General features: G+C 48.6%; 1 protein-coding gene across 1 annotated transcript in view; it reads right to left on the bottom strand.

Annotated features, from left to right (window-relative positions):
• Positions 1 to 265: 265 nt before the first annotated feature.
• Positions 266 to 14,793, bottom strand: part of LOC103098855 (short transient receptor potential channel 5-like) — a 39,648-nt gene continuing 25,120 nt past the window's right edge. Inside the window, exons 4-6 of the mRNA XM_007507621.3 lie at positions 11,474 to 11,810; positions 9,882 to 10,021; positions 266 to 4,796 (exon numbers count right to left, since the gene is read on the bottom strand). Coding sequence (XP_007507683.3) covers positions 4,470 to 4,796; positions 9,882 to 10,021; positions 11,474 to 11,810 — 804 coding nt within the window. The 3' untranslated portion in view covers positions 266 to 4,469. The remainder of the gene's footprint in view (positions 4,797 to 9,881; positions 10,022 to 11,473; positions 11,811 to 14,793) is intronic.

Below are 14,793 nucleotides of genomic sequence, written 5' to 3'. Positions count from 1 at the left end.
GAATATTCTTGTGCTGTAAGGAATGATGAACAGGAGGATTTCAGAAAGAGCTAGAAAGACCTAAATGAATTTATGCAGAGCGAAATAAGCAGAACCAGGAGAACATTGTACACAGTAACTGCAATCTTGTGCAATGATCAACTGTGATAGATTTAGCTCCTCTCAGCAGTAAGTGATCTGGGACAATTCTGAAGGACTTACAATGAAGAATGCTCTTCATTTCCAGATAACGAACTGTTGGAGTCAGAATGCCGATGAAAACATATGATTTTTCACTTTCATTTATTTGGGGTTTTATTGGGGAGTTTTGGTTTTACATGATTATTCACTCACGAAATGAACAATATAGAAATAGATTGAATTGCTTGCTAGCTCCAGGAGTGGGGAGGGAAGGAGACAATTTGGATCATATAACTTCAGAAGTGGTATTACTAGGTCCAAGGGTATACACAGTTTCATAACCTTTTGGGTTGAGCAATTCCAAATTGCTCTCCAAAATAGTTGGATTAGTTCACAATTCCACCAACATAATATTCATGGCCACATTTTTCCACATCCCCACCCGCCAGTCATTTTCCCTTTCTATCATTTTGCCAATTAGAGAGGTGTGTAGGAATTAAGTTTTAATGTTTTGACTAAAATATATGAACATTATAAATAAGATGGTAGTTGCTGACTTAAAATATTATAGCTCAAAGTCAAAATGACTTTTAATAGCTTTTATTTACAAAAGAGGTGTAAAGAGTGAAAGTAGAGAAATACAAAAAGGAATAGAGAAGATGTCTAGCCTGTCACACTAAATATTGCTCTGTTGCTCAATTCAGCCAGGTACAACTTGTTAACCCTCTCAACTGATGTTAAACTCTCTCCGGAAGTCAGGAGAGGAAAGCCAACTATTCACTCACCCAAGTTTCCTCCAAGAGGCAGGTCAAAATGACTCAAGCTGAAGATGACTCCTGAAGCTGACTCTTCCTCAAGTTGCCTCACTTCTTTTTTTTTTTTTTATAACCCATACCTTCTGTCTTGGAGTCAATACTTTGACTTCAAGGCAGAAGAGTGGTAAGGGCTAGGCAATGGGGGTCAAGTGACTTGCCCAGGGTCACACAGCTAGGAAGTGTCTGAGGCCAGATTTGAACCTAGGACCTCCCATCTCTAGGCCTGGTTCTCAATCCACTGAGCTATCCAGCTGCCCCTGTGCCTCACTTCTTGAAGCCAACTTTCCAGCCCCAGAAATTCAGGGCCTTTCTATAGTTTCTTCTTGTCCCTTCCCCTCTTCACAGGGGCCAATCACAGCTTCCTAATTGTCTAGCACTGCCTGGGGGTGGGGGAAGTGTCTTGTGGGATCCACTTCTCACCTCTGAAGGTTTTAATTCTTATTAGAGGCCTCTGAAGGTATAAACTTTTTTATCATGGAATTCACACATTTCTGACTGATTGTGTTAACAAGGTGGAGCTCTGTTTATTTAGTGGTTAGCTAGGTACTAAGTAGAGGTACTAAAAGAGAGATTCACTAAGTGTTAACTCAACATAGAAAAAGAGAATAAAGAATTCCCTTTTGCAGGTGTGAGATACTATCTCAGAGTTGTTTGAATTTGCATTTGTCTAGGTTTGATTTCCTTTATATCCTTTGACCATTCATCCATTGAGGGATGACATAAATTTGACCAGTTCTTGGGGGCAGAGCCAAGATGGCAGCAGAGTAGCAGCAAAAACCTGAAAGTGCTCTGAATATCCTTCCAAATTGATATTTTTAAAATCACCCCCAAAGGAAAGGAGTCAAAACAAGACAAATGAAGGGGATCTCCCATTGAACACAATGTGAAAAGTAGGCAGAGAGAGGGGATTTCCACATTAAAAGGGAGATCCAAAAGCAAAACTGCACATGGAAAAATGCAGGCCAACCAACCCCCCACCTATCAGGCCAGACTCAGAACCAGGGCTTAGGCAATGCCAGGATCCCAGGTTGGAGCTACACCAACAAAACAGCACCTCAGAGGATGGAAACTTTCAAAGGCTTACCTCAAGGCAGAATACACAACCTGCCTAATCCAGCAAAACAACAGAGAAGAAAGACTCAATAAGCTTACAGTAAACAGGCAAAAAAACAAACAAAAAAACAAAAAAACAACAACAATAGCCCAAAGAAAACAAATTTTTAAAAAATAAGAATAAACAACAGAGAAAGAACGTAACTATCAAAAGCTTCTACAGGGATAAAGAACAAACAACAGAACCGGCAGAAGATGATGGGATCCAAGGAAATCTAAGCAAAACCTCAAAAAAAACCCTGGAAATTGGGATCACACTCTGGAAGAACTAAAAAAGGAATTAAAAAACCAAATTAGACAAGTTGAAGAAAACAACAGCTAAAAAAGTAAAATTGAACAACAAGAAAAAGAAACACAAGAAGGTAAGGAAGAAAAATGTGTTTTAGTAACCAAGAATGACATACTAGAAAAAGAAACAAAAAATCAAATGAAGAAAAGGGTGACTTGAAAAGAAGAATTGACCAAATGGAGAAGGAAAATCAAAAGATCATGGAAGAAAATCAGTCTTTAAAAATTAGAATTGGGCAATTAGAAGCTAATGACTTCATAAGATATTAAGAAATGATAAAACAAAATCAAAAGAGTAAAAAATAGAAGAAAATATGAAATATCTCATTGAAAAAAATCTGACCTGGAAAATAGATCCAGGAGAGACAATTTAAGAATTATTGGACTACCTGAAAGTTATAACCAAAGAAGGCCTAGATATCATATTACAAGAAATTATCTAAGAAAAGTACCCTGATATTCTTGAACAAGAGGGTAAATTGAGATTGAAAGAATCTCCCAGGAATGTTATAGCCAAGTTCAAGAGCTTCCAGGTCAAAGAGAAAATACTATAAGCAACCAGAAAGAAACTATTCAGATATAAGGGAGCCCCAGTCAAGATTATACAGGATCTAGCAGCTTCCACATTGAAGGACCAGAAGGCTTGGAATGTGATATTTCAGAAGGCAAGGGAACTGGAGCTACAACCAAGAATCACCTACCCAGCAAAACTGACTATATTCTTTCAGGGGAAAGTATGGTTATTTAATAAAAAAAAGAATATTTCCAAATATTCCTGAAGAAAATACCAGACTTAAACAATCTGATATCCAAATACAAAATTCAAGAGAACCATAAAAAGGTAAATAAGAAAAAGAAAAAATTTAAGGGCTTCAACAAAGTCAAATTGTTGATATATCTATATGGAAAGATGATATCTATAACTTTTAACAATTGTTAACATTATCATAGTAGTTAGAAGTATACAGAAACAGAGGGTATGGGACTAAGTTGTTTAAGTGCCTGTGTAGAAGCTGGGGTCCTGCTTGGACTTAGCTTTTTTTCTCTATTGCTCACTCAACTTGGTATTCTTTCCTTGTTATTTGCCCGAAATAGCATGAATCTGAAAGAAGTACCCAGAGACAAAGGGGCAGCTGGAGGGGCCCGAGAAGGCAGAGCTTCCTGGGAACAGAGGCTGGCCAGCAGAAGGGCCTTTGGATGCTTTGGACACCAGGTCCTGGGAACAGCAGAGGGGCCGAGTGTTCCTTGGAGTGTTTCCAGGCCTAATGGGTCAGGTATAGTAGTGAGCTTGGGTGGCAGGGGCTCTGCTTCTCCCTTGCCCTATGAGGGTTGGGTGGCTCAGGGAGGGCGCACTCTTGGCTACCATTACTCCCCTGACTTCCACAGCTAACCCCTAAAGGAGACTAGCTGATTTCCCCTTCTAGGAGCTCTGGGTATAGCCAGCACTGGGTCATAACCTCCCTTGTTTATGGGTTAAAGGCATGGGGCTTGGATGGCTCCATTTCATCTACAATTAAACTCTGAATGGAGAAGTTGGCTCTGCTAGAAACCTGCTCAAAGAAACAGGCTGGCCTTGGCTGCAGTTTCACTCAGTGGGCCGCCTTTCTGAGCCAGAGAAATAATCCAGACCTCAGCAGTCCATTCATTCCCTTCAAAGACAAAGGAAAGCAACCAACACTGTCTATATCCAGCTCTCCAGCAGAGTTTAAGAGAGACAAATAGACAGAAAGACAGACAGACAGATGGAGGGGGGGAAAGGGGGAAGAGAAAGGGGGAGGGGAGAGGGAAGAGAGAGGGAGAAAGAAAAGCAGACAAAGAGACAGAAAGCAAAAGAGAGAGACAGGGAGAAAAGAGAGACAAAGAAGAGAGAAAGAGGATGAGAGAAGAGGGAGAGGGATGGAGGGAGGAGGAGAGAGATCATTTCCTTGTTATTGTCTGGAAAATTCTGTTTTGGGGCTTTGTCTCACTCTATCCAATAGGTTGTCTGTTCCTTAGCCACACCCCCTCTTGTCCTGTCCCCTTTCTGGAGTTTCTGATAGCTAGAATTATGGCTGGCCAGGAATCATCTTGAGAGGAAAAGGCTGAGGAAAGAGGACGAGAAAGGGAAAGGGCAGGGCTGGGGGCCTGGAGCTCTTACGTGGAGAAGGCGTTGTTTTGCTTCTCACAGCGGATCCCCTTGCAGTTGTCGGGTTCGTCGGAGGCTCTGGTCTCATAATAAAAGTAAAGCTGGTTCAATCCATTGGCAAAAGCCAGTAGGACCAGGCAATAGATAAAGAGGAATTTGAGGATGTCAAGCAACATGCGCCCCAAGGAGATCTGCAAAGGTCCCAGGTGGGAGTTGGCTGTGAACAGGGATATGAGCCGCAAGGAACTTAAAATGTTGGAGATTGCAAAGAGAGCTTCCGCAATCAGGGTCGGGTGCCACATTTCCCATTCTTCCCTGGGACGAGAACCATTGTACTGGAAGAAATAATAAATACAGACAGTGAGCATTTGCATAGTCATCCCACTCCCCTCCGCAACTCTAACATTAGCCCCTGCATAAACCAGGGAGCCACGTACACAATAATGGCCCAACATTCAGTGTTGGTGTCAGTGTCAGAGACACTCAGCCCACTACTTCAACCAAGGAGGCCCTTGCTAATCCTGTTTCTGTCTGTCTCTCTATCTGTTTCTCCGTCTGTCTCTGTCTCTGTTTCTCTGTCTCTCTCTCTGTCTCTCTGTCTCTGTCTGTCTCTGTTTCTCTCTCTCTCTGTCTCTGTTTCACTGTCTCTCTGTCTCTGTTTCTCTGTCTCTCTCTCTCTGTTTCTCTCTCTGTTTCTCTGTCTCTCTGTCTCTGTTTCTCTCTCTCCCTCTCTCTGTTTCTCTCTCTGTTTCTCTCTCTCTCTCTCTCTCTGTTTCTCTGTCTCTCTGTCTCTGTTTCTCTGTCTCTCTGTCTCTCTCTCTGTCTCTGTTTCTCTGTTTCTCTCTCTGTCTCTCTGTCTCTGTTTCTCTGTCTCTCTGTCTCTCTCTCTGTCTCTGTTTCTCTGTTTCTCTCTCTGTCTCTCTGTCTCTGTTTCGCTGTCTCTCTGTCTCTGTTTCGCTGTCTCTCTGTCTCTGTCACTTTTTCTCTCTGTCACCGATCTCCTATAACAGAAGGACTTTATCAATGGCAATGACCTAACCCCAAGTTTTTATCCTCAAGCAGTTACCAGGTTCCCCAAATTCCTCATCACCAGAATTCATTTTGAAGAGCCAGGTCTAGTGGCCCCAAGTGAGAAGCCTCATTTGCTATCAGCTAGCACCCCAGCCCTGCAGACCCCTGAATTCTGACCTCCAATCAATCAATCAACATTTCTGAAGTGCCTACTATGTGCGAGGGCCCGGGGATACAAAGAGAGGCAGAAGATGGCTGTGTCTTCAAGGAGAGATCTCAGAGAGCACAGCTGAAAATGGGCATTTGAAGCACAAGTCGTAGGAAGGCTAAGCTGCAGGGGGTACATGGGAGAAAGGCACGCCAGAGCGGCTGGGCCTCGGGAGGCTCTGAGGCCTGTGCTACAATTCCGTCCTTGAGCTCCTCTCCCGCTGCCGTTGGAGTCAGGAAGCTTTAGGTTCCCATCTGGGCTCACATGCGGGAGCGGTGCTAAGCGCCTCACAATCACAGGGTTGCCATCTAGCCTGATCGGAGCCTACCCACTCTGTCCATCAGGTGGTCACCCGGCTTCGGCTCTAGTCCAAGGAAGGTTCTTTCGACAGCGTGTGTGTCCCCCGTGTGCCCATGTACAACCCTGCCTGGGTCCTGCCCCAGGACTCAAGACATCCTCAACTTCCAACTCCTTATCTTTCCCCGGAGGTAGCATTCCCTCCACTACGCCCCTCACAAGATTCTGGCAGAAGAGCACTTGGCCCACCTCAGAGTGCCACAGGGAGGTGGTACTAGAGGCAGAGTGGAAAGAAGTGGGCTTAAAAGTGAGGAGATGAGTTCACATCCTTGTTCTGCTATTTACTGTGTGACCTTGAGTGAAACGCTTCTCCTCTTTGGGCCTCAGTTTCCTCATCTGTCAGATGAGCCAGAAAAGGAAATGGTAAACCAAACTTTGCCAAGAAAACTGCAATGGGTCATGAAGCATCAGAAAAGACTGGGGTATCCAAGTGGCTCAGTGGATAGAGAGAGGGCTGGGCCTACGGACTGGGTTCAAATCTGGCCTCAGCCACTTTTGAGCTGTGTGACTAGGAGAGTCACTTAACCCCGATTGCTTGGCCCTTACCACGTTTCTGCCTTAAAACCAATCCATGGTATCGATTCGAAGATGGATTTAAGAAGAATCGGACGTGCCTGAACAACAAAACCCCTAGGGTCTATCATGACCCGAAATAGGCACTTAGCTGGCCAGAGCCACGTTGTGAGATAGAGAGGAAAAGAGAATGTTACTTGCGTTTAACAGGAGAAGAAACGGAGGCTTAGCAAGGGGCAGGGACTTGCCCAGGCTCACACAGCTGGCGAATGATGGACGCAGGACTAGAGCCAGTGTTCTACGTTGGGAAATCACCATTCGCTCAGCAAGCTCACTGACCATGTGGAGGCCAAGAAGGGCGGGGAATCCAGGCCACGGGAGGATCAGGTAGTCTGGAGAAGATGCGAAGGACTGTGCGGGGAGGGTCGAGGCAGTAGCAAGAGGGTGAAGGTGGAGGGAGCCAACCGACGCGGAATCTTGGGAAAAGCTGCCTCACAAGGAGAGCTGTCCCAAGTGCAATGGTGGGCATCCTCTCCAGCAGGGGCTGGATGCCCCCTGAACAGGGCCGGGGCCTCTCGGTAGTTTTTACATGGACAAGCTAGCTACTGAGGTACTCCAAAGTTCTAGGATTCTGTGAGCCAGGCCCTCTGTCCTGCCTCCCCTCTACCTGTCTGCTGGCAGGTCTGCCTATGTGAGCCACTCAGGGGAAAACGAAGGGGCTACGTGACAAACCCTTGGCAAGTCTTGCGAGTGCACATATCTGGAGCACTTTATACCCCAACATCCAGGCACATTCAGCCACACCCTTGGCTACCACGGAATCCTCCGTTCCGCACAAGTGATAGGCAAAGAGCAGAAGGCAGCCAGGCCGAAAGAGGCAAGCTCCTCCTGGAGAAAGGCTAGGAACTTGATCCGTGGCTAGAGGATGAGAAATGCAAGGAGTTGCCGAGGAAGGTTCTAGGGAAGTAGAGAGGACTCTGGGAGGAGGAGGAGGAAGCGGAGGATGGTTCTGGAGGGAGGAGAAAGGATTTAGGGGGCAGGGATGGCTTTGGGGGAGTAGGAGAGCTGGGGCAGGGAAGATGGCTTTGGGGCAGAGCATGTTACGGTTCTGGGAGAATCAGGATGGCTCAAGGGAAGTAGGGAAGGCTGAGGGTTAGGGAGGGCTCTGGGGGACTGCCCCATAGGGAAACAGAGCAATGGCTGCTCTGGGGATGAGAGGGGAAGCTCAATTCTCCTAGAAGAGAGGGGAGCAGCAAGCTGTTGTGGGTGTCTTCCAGGGAATTTACTAAGAGAAATTGTCCAAGCCCAGTATGGTAGGATGCCACCCTTGGAAGATCAAAATTCTGGGTGGGCCGTCCCTGGATCCCTTACTTCACTCCACCCTAGAGATGCTGGGAAAGTCTGACTTAGGGGAGAAGTGTTTCTCAGCTGTCCGCCATTTTATTCGCTCTGAGGAATTCCTTCCAGGCCCAGGTGCACTCTGGTGTTGCCTACTACTGATTGGGACAATAATGACGGGCATTTATCCAGTCCTCTCGTGTTTGCCTGGGGTTTAGATAGACAGTCTCGGGCCAGACCCCCACACTTGTTGGGCTCAATTGGATCTCAGATGAAGCCTCCTACTAGGCCTGTGAAGGAAGGCATTGGATGGAGGTTATCTGCATTGTTATGGGTCTGGTTTCATAGAGGCAGGACGGGGGAGAGCCCTAGCTACAATTTGCTGTGCCTCTGTTTGCCTCCAGGTCTCCTCAGGCCCCATTCTACACAAGAGGAAATAGAGCTGGCTCTCCCAGGAGACTAGAAGCTCTTTGAGGGCAGGGGCCATTTTTCATTTTTGTCTTGGGATCAGTAGACCCTGGCTCAGTGCCTTGGACAGGAGGAGGGGCGTTCTGTTCTCCAAGCGCTGATTGTCCTGGATCAGAGACCCCAAGACGCAGAGACCCCAAGACCTGTTCAGAGTCCCATGGCTCCCAGGTGTTAGAGGTGGGTCTCGAAACCAGGTCTTCCTGACCCCAAATTCAGCACTCTGTTCCCTACACCGTGTGGCCTCTCAGTCTCCACCCTTGAAGCCATCTAGGCTATGCAACAATCACATGCTGGCTACAGAGGGTGAAGATTTACAAAGGGCTGTAAAGACAGTATGTTGTTTTGGACTTGCAACAACCTTGTGCGATGGGTGCTACGGGTATTGTGAACTCCATTTTTCAAATAAGGAAACTGAGGAAAGGGGGTACGCATCAACAGAACTAGTAAGAATTCCTGGCTCTATGCGATGCCTCCAAGTCATTGCCAGTGAAGGGAGCCATGCTCTGGAGCAAAGCGGGGTGTTGGGTGTGCCCCCTCCAAGATATCCTCTTCTCATCTCATCCCAAGCCCACTTTCAAGCAGGCCTCTCTTTTAACTCACTGACCACCACACCATACTGGCCTTGCACTTACAGCCCCTCAAAAACATCACGTGTCCCCAAAATGGATGCTCAAGACTGGTTGAGTCAACAAGACATCCACAAGAGGAGCCCACGGGCCACGATGCCAGTTTGTGCCCACTTTTCAGACATTTTCTTGGGAGAAGGCTGATAATTATGCATTAAACAGTGAGCGTGTGGAGGAAGCAAACTCTTAGGCTGCTTTAAAAGATGTTTGTTCCCTTAGCCACTCTGTTCAACTCCCCGAGCCTCCTGCTGCTTCCTGCTATTGGAGTTAGAAATATGGTGGGACGTGGGGCTCTCGGTGGAAGCACACTCCCCCATCTGAGATGCCAGAGCGATGTGGCATGGAGGGCCAGAATGGCACTTAGCCTGTCCTCACCCAGGAACAGTTCAATTCCAGGCAGCAGCCACAAGGTCTCTGGGGTATTGCATGGGGCCCAGCCGGCTCTCTGTCCACACACAACCAAAGGAGGAAAGGAGGCGACTGAAGCTCTTTCCCACAGAAGGCTGGCTCCCAGAGCAGGCTCCAGCAGGGGGGCTGCCTTGGATGCCCTCAGGTCGGCTAACCAATTATCGGGATTCATGGGAGACTCAGCCCATTCACTGCCGCCTGGAAAGGCTGCCCAAACATCTGGCTGCAGCCCTTCTCAGCAGAAGGTCAACTCAGAGGGCCGGGGATGTTTGGGTCTTGGCTCTGTGTCCCCTCTGCTGAGCACAGAGGAGGTAAATTATAGTGGGAATTGCCTGATGGGAGGGTTGACAGCTGGGCTGATGAGGCTGCTGGTTTGGAGCTGTGGATACCTTTTCCCTCCCCCACTCACGCCCCACCCCATGGGCTAAGGTTCAATGGAAGAATTCAAAGAGGCCGCCTTGTCTGACTTAAGAGACGGAGATGCACAATACCTTGACATAGGCAACGATTTTCAGTGAGATTGTCGCCAGATAGAGCGAGTTCATGGCAAAATCCATCAGGTTCCACCAGTCGTGGATGTACTCGTTGAAGCCGCCGTCCCACATCTCCTTAATTTCTCCCCAAATGAAACCTGAGGGAGAGACGGAAAGAAAGGTTCGACCTGCGGAGCAGGGGTCATCGCTCCCAATCTTCATAGGAGGGGTAAACAAAATCATTGAGTTTATAGTTCCATTTGGCCAGTGGCAGGCAGGACTTGGGCTTTGGCCATTGATGGCTGTCCTCAGAGCCCCACGAGAGGGGTGGGATTCCCTTAAGGGGCCCAGGAAAGGGGAAATGCTGTAATTTGTCATATGGTGATTTGGGGCATCACTCAGGCTCACCTCTCCTTCCCATGGTACTAGACATGGAAGAAGATCGAGGGGTGGCTTTGGGAAGGATGCCAAATGCTGGGAATATCGTGGTCTCACTAAAGCCACCACCATTTCTGAGCAGCTGAAGGTGGACAGATGGCAAATCATGGAGTTCTTGAAAGTTCTGTGGGACACCAGGAACCGAGATATATACAACCGAGTCCTCCCGCTGCCCTCGGGTCAATGTCCTTTGCCTCGTCTTGGTTTCGAGAGCAGCTAGTGTCATGGCTAACCTTTGCACGTTAACAAGAGCCTCTGCCCCAAGGGAGGGCCTGGCAGGGCACATGGGGCACCGTTGGGAGTAAGTGGGCAGGGGATGGGCGAAGTCAGCCAGGGCAATTAGAATTTCTGAGGTGGCAAAGAGATCACCCGCCCTCCCCTTCCCATTGACTGATGGGAGAAATTCCACCATTTGTGCTTGAGCCCGTCCCTTGTTTGGGGGAGCTGCACACTCTCTGGTGGGCTCTTAAACAAAGCCTGGTCTCTAGCCTCTGATCGTGAATGAGGTGGCTGGAAGTCAGCTATGCTACAAATGCCAGGATTCCCACTTAAGTGACCTTCGTCACGTATGGAAGTGATGATAGCTGGCCTTCCTCTTGGGGGTGGGAGTGGGGGGGTTGCCCAGTGCTGGGATTCACACACAGAATTTCTGAGCTGGAAGGGGTCTCTGTGGTTCTCTAGTCTAACCTCTCCTAGAACCCAATTCCGTTCACGTATCCTTGACAAGGGTGTTTAGCCTCTGCTGGGAACCGCTCAGGGATAGGAATCTGTTCCCTCCAGAGATCACCACTTTGAGACGCTCTGATTGCCATCCGGCCTAAATCTGGCTCTCTGCACCTCTGCCCTCTCCCCATTGCGCCTAGTTCTGCCTTCGGGAGCCCAACAGAACAAGCTGAACCTTTCTTCCACCTGCTGAAGACAGCCAGCACGTCCGTCCGTTCCTTGCTCACCACTCCTAGCCCACATCTCTTCTTAAAGCTCAACACCCCTAACTCCTTCAACTTCCAGTGAGCTTGGTCAGTTGGAACCTGGTAGCTCCCTCCTGGCATGAGGGTGGGAAGCCTTGAAGGCTATACCTGGAGGCTGGATGTGGCGCCGGGACCAATGATGTTCTTGGCTAGAGTGAGTTGGTGGCAGCCTGATCTAGAAATGGGCAGACCTGTTTGACTTACCTAGAACCCAAGGCAGTATCATCCACTCTACCACAGTGGGCGGTGGCCCCTGCACGTGCAGGTCTGTCCTGACTATGTGCTGGGATGCCAGGAGAAGCATGAAGAGGAACGTCAGGTAGGAGGCCGTGTGGCAGATAAACTTGATGAAGGGTTTCTTGATGAAGAGCCCCAGGTTGCTCCTGGGGGCAACCAAGTAGGCTATAGACAGCATGGGGAACAGGAGGCCAATGGTGATGCAGGTCAACATTTTGACTCCCCAATGTCTCCGCCGCCAGCCTGGAAAGCCATCATACCACAGTGTGGCCAGCAGCTGCTGGCAGTTTGGCTGAGCAACAAACTGAAAAGGGAAGAGAGAGGCAGAGTTAAGTGTTTAGGGCACCTCAGGAGGCCCCATAACCCCACATACCCCTCCCTTTCTGATTGTTTACAGCCCCAGCCGCCTGTGGCTCTTGAGCCTGGGCCGCTTGTGTCAAGGACCTCTTGGCCTCTTCTACATCAAGGATGGCCGTACCAGCCCAGCGGCAGAACTGGATTTTCTCCACAAATAAGTCTATTTCTCTAATTCACTGCCAGCACCACTGCCCCAATAACAACAATTTTTAAGCACCGCGTTCAAATTTCTCCCTAGCAATTTTTCTGTATCGTTCACTATAGCATGAAAATGAAGGAGTGGAGTGAAAGCTGGTCCTGTAGGAACTGAGAAGGTCCTTGTCTTCACTTGTGGGTGTGGGACCAGGAGCTGGAAAGCAGGGAGAGTGAGCTGTGGGACAGGAAGGCAAGAGCTGTTGCCAGTGACCCCGAGGAGGGCACCGGCCCCTGTTCTCCCTTTGCCACCACATCGAGTCAGCCTCTAAAAAGTGATCTACCCAAGGCCTGAGCCACGCTAGTACAACCGTGGTGATAGGAGAAAGCCATTTAGATCATCCCTCTGTCTGTCAGGTCAGGTTAGCACAGTGACCTCTGCTGCGAGGTCTTCCCCTTGTCCCTGAGAAGAGTCTTGCCGATGGGCTGTGCTATGAGCTGTTGGGGACTTGAGTCTGTGGGACGGTGATCGTCGCCACATCAGTGAAGACACCCATCCTTGCCGTCACTTTTGGAGTGCATCCCTGCTTTCTTGGGTGGAATCCTGGCAGTCAGAGGCTGCGGGCTCCCATACGAGGGTCTGACTGGCGGGGGTGGGGGTGGGGGTGTAGTGAGAGCCTCCCATTTTCTCCTTTGCAGCTGGTCATTCTAATTCATCGACCAGATATTCTCTATGGGGACCACCAAGCTGCTGGCTCCACAAGCCACATGATGAGGACGAGCACACTCCACAGCAGGAACAAGCCATTGCTGGTGGATCAAGCTCAGTTGGAATTTGAAAGCATCCTTGGGTGGAACTCAATGAATCAGGCTCCCTTCCAGTCGGCCTCCCATTCTATATCCTCTCCAGTCTAGACAACTGACAAGGGGGGCGGCGAATGTTTGGGGCCCAAATTAGAATAGCTTATAGGAGCCTCAGTGAGATTTTATTGAAAGGCAGGCTACAAAATGTCAGTGATTAATAATTAAGGACTCATTGGCTTCATGGGGGATCCTCCAGCTGCTACTTCCTAGCAAGTGGCTCAATTGGAAACTGAACTGCGATCGTGCCTACATCCTGCTTCCCACGCGACTTAGCTCTCGGCCAGCCACCGAGCAGGCTAAACAAACCGGCACAATCGCTCCTCTTCTTAGTTTGAAGCCCAGGAAACTAGCCCACTCAGCCCACAGAATAGCAGCATCTAGGCAGGTAAGGGAATCGGCAGCACCGCTGTCCATGGTACTTGGAGGTTGCAGCTTGTTCTCCCTGTGTGTGTGTGCCCCCTCTATAAACTGCCATCATCCTAGCACTAAAGCAGCCCACGTTCCTCCTCTTCTCATCCTGGTGAGACAGTAGATCTTTTTAATGATGATTTAAAACCTTTACCTTCCCTCTTAGAATCAACATTCCATATTGGTTCCAATGCAGAAGTCTGGTAAGGACTAGGCAGTGGGGCTTAAGTGACTTGCCCAGGGTCACACAGCTAGGGACTGCCTGAGGCTAGATTTGAACCTAGGACTTCCTGTCTCTAAGCCTGGCCCTCAATCCTCTGAGCCACCTAGCTGCCCCCAAGGAAGAGGATCTTTTTTTTTAAAACTTAAATTAAATTTTATTATTTTTATCTCCATATTATCTGAAACCCCAAAACATATAGAAGGAAGTAGACCCTGATGGAATCATAGCTGAGCCTCAGTAATATGGAAGAAATGGAGGATTTGCCCAATTTGCTGGAGAGAAAAGTGATATACCTGGAAAGGCTGCTGGATTTGGGAACAGAAAGCCTGGGCTTTAGTCCTAACTCTGGCATGAGCCTTCTTTCTCTGAGACTCATTCTCTGGTCCTCAGTTTCTTCCTATGTAGAGTGCATGGGATCACACAGGAGAGTGCCACAGAGGGTAAGGATGGGGCAGGAGGAGGGCCTCCCTCTGAAAATGGGCCACCAAGATTAGAGACTCAGTAACATCACCAGGTCTCAAATCTTCCTGGGGTCAGTGCCGGTGTGGTGGTGAAGGAGGGGGGAAGTAGGAAGGGGCAGGGAGATGAACAGCTTGTCTCGCAGCTCCCAAGCAACTAGGTCACTTCTGCTGGAAGGAGGAAACATGGCCCCACCTTCGAAAGAGGCAAACGGAATAGACCTGAGCATAAATAGATACTGTGAAGTGAGGGACACGGATCCAGGCTGGTGGACAAAAGACAGCAGGCCTACACAACCTCAAAGGCAACTGTCTGACCTATCCCGACTCCAGAGCCCCTCTCCAGCACGTTTTGGCTCAGTGACCTCCAGCGAGGGGTGGCCTGCCACCTTCTGGTGGTAGGATCCAGGGCTCTACTTGGGGCATTTGGCATCGCCAGGAAAGTTTTTCTGACAAGCCAAAATCTACCTCCATGTAATTCCCACCTAGGTAGTGGGTGACTTGATGGTGGTAGTTGGTAGTTCTTGGTTCCATTTTGCAGGGCCCAGACTGAAATATCCTACTTGTTTTAAGTACTTAGTAGTGTAGGATCCAGGATTAAGAGTTGGAAAGAAACTCAGTTAGCCCAACCCTCAAACATGAGATGGGTGCCTACTTTCTCTTCCTAGTTACTCTCTCTTCTTTGGCTTCTGATGAGGTGGCTCTCTCTTGGTTGTCTTTTTACCTCATTCTCCTTCTCAGTTTACTTTGTTCTTTCAGGTCATACCCACTAAATGTGGTCTTCCCCCAAGGCTTTGTCCAAGGCCCTCTTCTCTGTTCTCACTATGGTTTAGGGCAGTGGTGGC

The sequence above is a fragment of the Monodelphis domestica genome, chromosome X (assembly GCF_027887165.1).
Source record: "Monodelphis domestica isolate mMonDom1 chromosome X, mMonDom1.pri, whole genome shotgun sequence".
Lineage (NCBI taxonomy): Eukaryota > Metazoa > Chordata > Mammalia > Didelphimorphia > Didelphidae > Monodelphis > Monodelphis domestica.
The sequence above is the reverse complement of the archived record's forward strand: the minus strand, read 5'-3'. Positions and strand labels throughout refer to the sequence as shown.